General features: G+C 41.1%; 1 protein-coding gene across 3 annotated transcripts in view; it reads left to right on the top strand.

Annotated features, from left to right (window-relative positions):
• The window catches only part of LOC123987035 (butyrophilin-like protein 10), a 44,981-nt gene that overhangs the window by 19,661 nt on the left and 20,098 nt on the right, over positions 1 to 5,222 (top strand). Inside the window, exons 1-2 of one of the 3 annotated variants that reach the window (XM_046075567.1) lie at positions 4,514 to 5,009; positions 5,040 to 5,169. The exons of 1 other annotated variant lie outside the window; for it this stretch is intronic. In XM_046075567.1, the coding sequence (XP_045931523.1) occupies positions 5,079 to 5,169 (91 nt within the window). In that variant the 5' untranslated portion in view covers positions 4,514 to 5,009; positions 5,040 to 5,078. Of the gene's footprint in view, positions 1 to 4,513; positions 5,170 to 5,222 lie in introns of those variants that run through there. One more of the 3 variants, XM_046075565.1, reaches the window with a different exon arrangement.

A 5,222-nucleotide genomic window follows, 5' to 3' on the forward strand; every position in this document is an offset into this window, starting at 1 on the left:
AGGCTACTATATCAGTATAGGAATATAAAGTTTATTTGTTACATCAAAACAAAAGAAAAACACAATTCAGGACTAGACTGCGTTACCAGGGAAACTGATGTAGAATTGAGCACCGACAAATTATAACCAAACTGATAAACAAATAAGGAAATAACCCACACACTCAAACCAATTAAACCAAATACTATGGAAAAACACTATCTGCATGCTACACACTAATTACACAAAACACCCATGCAAAATGGTTACTCTGTCTTTCAGTTTCCCCCTTTAACACAGCCAGAAACACAAAATATGGCCCATTCAAGGATCTAGTGTGAGCACAATAAAACTAACCGGTGGGAAAAAACAGTGGTTGGCTCTCCTAATAACTTCTTGCTTGACTTAGAAACACGTTCCCCTCCTGCCGTTGAAGGCATGCAGGTGACTGGGATCTGTGCTTTAGCTGATGTGTTTAGACAATCACTCCAAGCTTTGGACCCTCACCACCACGAAGTCCAATCAAGAACCAAACAAAGGCTGGCCTCAGCTGCTCCCTCAGGTGTGTGACTGCAGAAAGAAAGGACCAGGTGATCTTCCCTTCCCTATTTATAGACTCTGCCCCTTTACCTGGGTCCTAGTGCTAAACCCCTGTTGCCTTCCCTATCACATATGTATGATTTTTTTTTTTTGACAGAACGTTAGTTTCACTAATAATTTGTTTATTTTTGACAAGGCAATTAATCCTTTTAATTATTTAGATAATTATTTTTGATACACGTTTTCATATAGTGGTCAGTTTTGAGATTTTGGTCTATTTTGCTTTTGTCTTCTTTTACTCACGTAACAATACATGGAAAGAAAACTTCCAAAATACACATTTAGATGGAGTTTGTTTTAAGCCTACCTTTCGCCAGTTTGCATTAGTAGATTTCTTCTAAATGAACTAAAACAATCTAATCTGCATATTTAAACACAACATTTCAAGGGGAAAGAGTCTTGATGTAAGTCATTTACTGAGGAAGTTCTGTGGTGACACGCTTTAGTTATTTTCTTTATCCCATTCACCTGCAGTGACTTGTCAAATGTGTGCAAATTAGCGCATTTTAATTAGTTAACGCCTAATTTGCTTATCAATGTGGCGTTACATTATGCTGTATGACCAACCAAGATAAATTGCCTTAGCTTGACTTTAGGTAACTTATTACATTAGCTCAGCTCATGAGTCGTGCATGTTTGCAAGACTTATACTTGCCTTTTGTCTTTTTTAGCTGTAAACTCGAGGCACTGTAGTTTAGTCTTTTGTTCATCACCACTCACCTCCACACAAGCCAAGAAACACACTGCTGGGAGAGAAGCTGGAGGGGCTGCTGCCTGCCTGCGTGCTGCGCTCTGGTTGTGCATTGAGATGCAGAGAGAGAGAGAGACGGGGCCGTTAAGAGAGACAGTATCTGAACTCCACAAAGTCTCATCTCCTGGCCTGATATTTAGATTTTTTATTCAGTAAATCTATTTATTTGACAGGAAAGCTGTGCACAAACAGGAATATATATACTGTATATATATATATATATAAATTTATAAAAAACAAAAAAGCATCCCAGGAAAAAGAAGAAAAATGGCAGGTGCTTGAGCCCTGTGTGCACGTGCTTGGATGACAGAATCTGATGGGTCACACCAGGGCCGTTGATGATTAGGTCTAGAGTCCATTTGGTTGCGAGAGACTCTAGAGGGGGATGGCGGTCCGGAGCCACAGATGAGCAGCGTTACATGTTCTCTTTGGGCAGCCAGAGACAATCCTTGCCGGCGACGCGTGGGTAGACTGACTTGACGTTAGCTAAACAATCAACACTTATCAGTTTTGGTCTGATACGTTTGAAAAAGGTTTGGAGATACACAAAGCCGACACAGGAGAGGAGATCAGTTGGTGTTCTCTGCTGTAAGGTCCTTGTTTTTCCCCCATTTTCTTTTATTAGCAGCATAAGCAATAATAATATTAGAGTATTGTTGGAAAGGAGGGGGTATTGGAGGCCAATGGCTTCAGGGAGTGGAGAGGATGAAGGTGGTGGTGGGTGGCATACGGTGGTTAAGGAAAAAGGGGGCTCTAAGAGGGAGGCATCGAGGGAAAGGCCTGAAATGCCAGGAGATGAAGGAAGTTAAGTTAGGAGAACTGGAAATTCTGAAGAGTTAGTTGTGCTGTTTAAAGTCAAGGGAGCTAATCAAGGAGATGCAGGATTTAGGGCAATTAACCCATTAAAGGTTACTAATGCTTTGGAGAGTCAGATAGGCAAGGATTTTCAGGCCAAGATATTATATAATGGAATGTTAAGAGTTTGTTGCAAAAATAGGAAACAGTATGATGATGCTAGAGTTTTTGGGAAATTGGTGGTTAAGGTGGAGACTTTGGTCCCTAGAGGAAGCAATCAGGGAGTCAAGTATATGGAATGTTTGCTGGCTTGTCTGAGAAGGAAATCTTGGAAAATGTTAAGGGGGCCCAAGTAACTGATGTGGTAAGATTTAAACGTAGAGATGGAGGTGGGGATCCGCCTATTTTGTTAACGTTTAAAGATGGTGTACTACCACAGAGAGTGTTCCTAGGGAGTATGGTGTATCAAGTGAGGGAGTACATTAAACCACCCTTGCGCTGCTATAATTGTCAGAAGTTTGGACATGTTGCTGGATCATGTCGGGGCAAAAGAAAGTGTGCAAAGTGTGGTGGAGATCATATCATACAAAATTGTACGGCAGAGACTCCTAAGTGCCCTAACTGTGATGGGGACCATGCAGCAGGGTTTTATGGCTGTGAGCACTTTGTCCAAGCGGGTGCAGGTTGTGAAGGATCAGAACAAAGTAACATATGCAGAGGCGGTTCAAAGAGTGACTAGAGAAAGCGGAAATGGAAGCCCTGGGGAAAGGCCGGTGCTAGGATGCAAGGTCTCTGTGCCAAATCTACCACCTGCATCTTCATCTGACATGCTAATTTTTAGTAAGGAGTCATTTTTGTCTTTTGTTTCTGATGTGTTGGTGGGTACTAAGAAAGCAACTAACCGGTCAGATGTCATTAGGTTAGTGGTGGGTGCAGCCGAAAGATACCTGAGTATAAAGCAGTTGCCAGAAAAGTTGCATCAATACATGATGGAAAGTCAGTGTATAGACAGATCACAGTTGTTGAAGACTAACAGTATGGAGGACGTTAGTGAGGTGAATGATGAGGACCCTCATTAATGTTTTAATGTGGTATATTCTTCAATGGAATGCCCGGAGTCTGATTGGAAATGGTCAGGAGTTAAAAAGGTTTGTAGATAATTTTAAAGAAGCACCAGATTTGATATGTATCCAAGAGACATGGCTAAAGCCCTGTCTAGATTTTGTAATTCCAGGTTATGAATGTTTGAGATTAGATAGGCCTGATAGATCAGGCGGGGGTTGTGCAACCTTTGTTAAGACTGGGGTACAATATAGAAAAGTTGACATTCCTGGATATTGAGAAGGCTTATGATTCTTTGTGGAAGGAGGGATTGATGATTAAAATTTTTGACTTGGGAGTTAGGGGACGAATGTTTAATTGGATAAAGGATTTTTTAATGAAAAGAACAATGCAAGTAAAGGTTGGTAGTATTAATTCAAAGACTGTGGGCATAGAGAATGGAACCCCACAGGGAAGTGTAATAAGTCCAGTGTTATTTAATATAATGATCAATGATATCTTTGGTAAAGTAGAAAGAGGATTCGGGTTATCTTTATTTGCAGATGACGAGGCCATTTGGAAAAGAAGGCGTAATGTAGAGTTTGTTTTAAAACAGATTCAAAGAGTGTTGGTATCTGTAGAGGAATGGGGGAACACATGGGGCTTTAAAATCTCTGCTTCTAAGACTAAATATATAGTATTTGGATTTAAAAGAAAGTTACCTAATCTAGGGCTATATATGTATGGATCTCCATTGGAGAAGGTAAAGGTTTTTAAATTTTTAGGTGTTTGGTTTGAAGAGCGTATGACTTGGGCTGTGCATGTAGATAAAATTGTGTTGAAGTGTGAAAAAGTTCTGAATGTAATGAGAAGTCTGGCTGGGTGTGAGTGGGGGGCTTATAGGGAGACGATGCTGCTAATTTTTCAGGTCATGATTAGATCTGCTCTAGATTATGGGAGCTTTGTGTATGGATCTGCTTCCAAAACTGTTCTGGATAGGTTATATGTGGTGCAGGCAAGGGCTTTGAGGCTTTGCTGTGGGGCCTTTAGAACCTCCCCAGTCCCTGCCCTACTCATTGAAATGGGAGAAATGCCCTTATGGTTAAGACGCATTAAGTTAGGGTTACAATACTGGGTCAAACTTAGTGGGTGTGATCGTACCTTCCCAGCAAGGTGTCTGTTGGATTGAGGAAGTCAAACCTAGAGAAGTCATTATCTGCTCTGATTCTACAGGTGCTCTAGAAAATTTGAAAGTAGGAAAATCTAAAGCCCGACCTGACATTGTAAATGACATCTTGAATGTGGTTTTTAGAACTAGGTTTATTTGCAACATCAGTGTAGGAGCCATTTCAATATTTATGTCCAGGTTTGGCCATTAGGTGGCACTAGGGTTATGGCATAGTGATTGGGGCTTATCTACTTAGGCTAGCTGTAATCAAGGACAGGTGTTGCTAGAGGGAAAAGGGCAAACTAGAAGAAGAAGATTAAGAAGAACATGATAGGTTTACATTTGCAACAACGTAAACGGGCGAGGAGAGAGGAGGTGGGAGCGGTTTGGTTGGTGGACGAGAGATGGCAGAAGTCAGAGGGCGTGTTTTGGCGAATTGAAGTTATGTGGGAATAATCGAAAAGTGATTTCCCGACTGAGAAAATTAATTTAACGGCCGCCTGAAGTCGGAACAACAACTCGGAAAAGCAGAGAACATTTTAGCACTTTTTCAGCACACTTTGACGACAATGTTAATGACAGTTCAGCGTTCATGTTGTTTCCACTTTACCATGTAAAAGCACATGAACCCACCGAGAGCGACTTCACAACACGCGATCATACAAGGAGCACTTGAACGCAACGTCCACATTCAGCACTCTGTTAACGAGTCCAGTAACTTTGGTTTTAAGTAATTTATCTAACATGTTGCAGTTGAAAGCTCTGGAGCTTCTGTTCTTCTGGTTCTGCCTGCTGACTGTGTCTGGAATAACTCCTGGACACATGGATACAAACGGTAAGAAAGCTAATGCGTAACTTTAAAGGTAAAGATAACACAACATTTGGTCA

The sequence above is a fragment of the Micropterus dolomieu genome, linkage group LG18 (genome assembly GCF_021292245.1).
Source record: "Micropterus dolomieu isolate WLL.071019.BEF.003 ecotype Adirondacks linkage group LG18, ASM2129224v1, whole genome shotgun sequence".
Taxonomy (NCBI): domain Eukaryota; kingdom Metazoa; phylum Chordata; class Actinopteri; order Centrarchiformes; family Centrarchidae; genus Micropterus; species Micropterus dolomieu.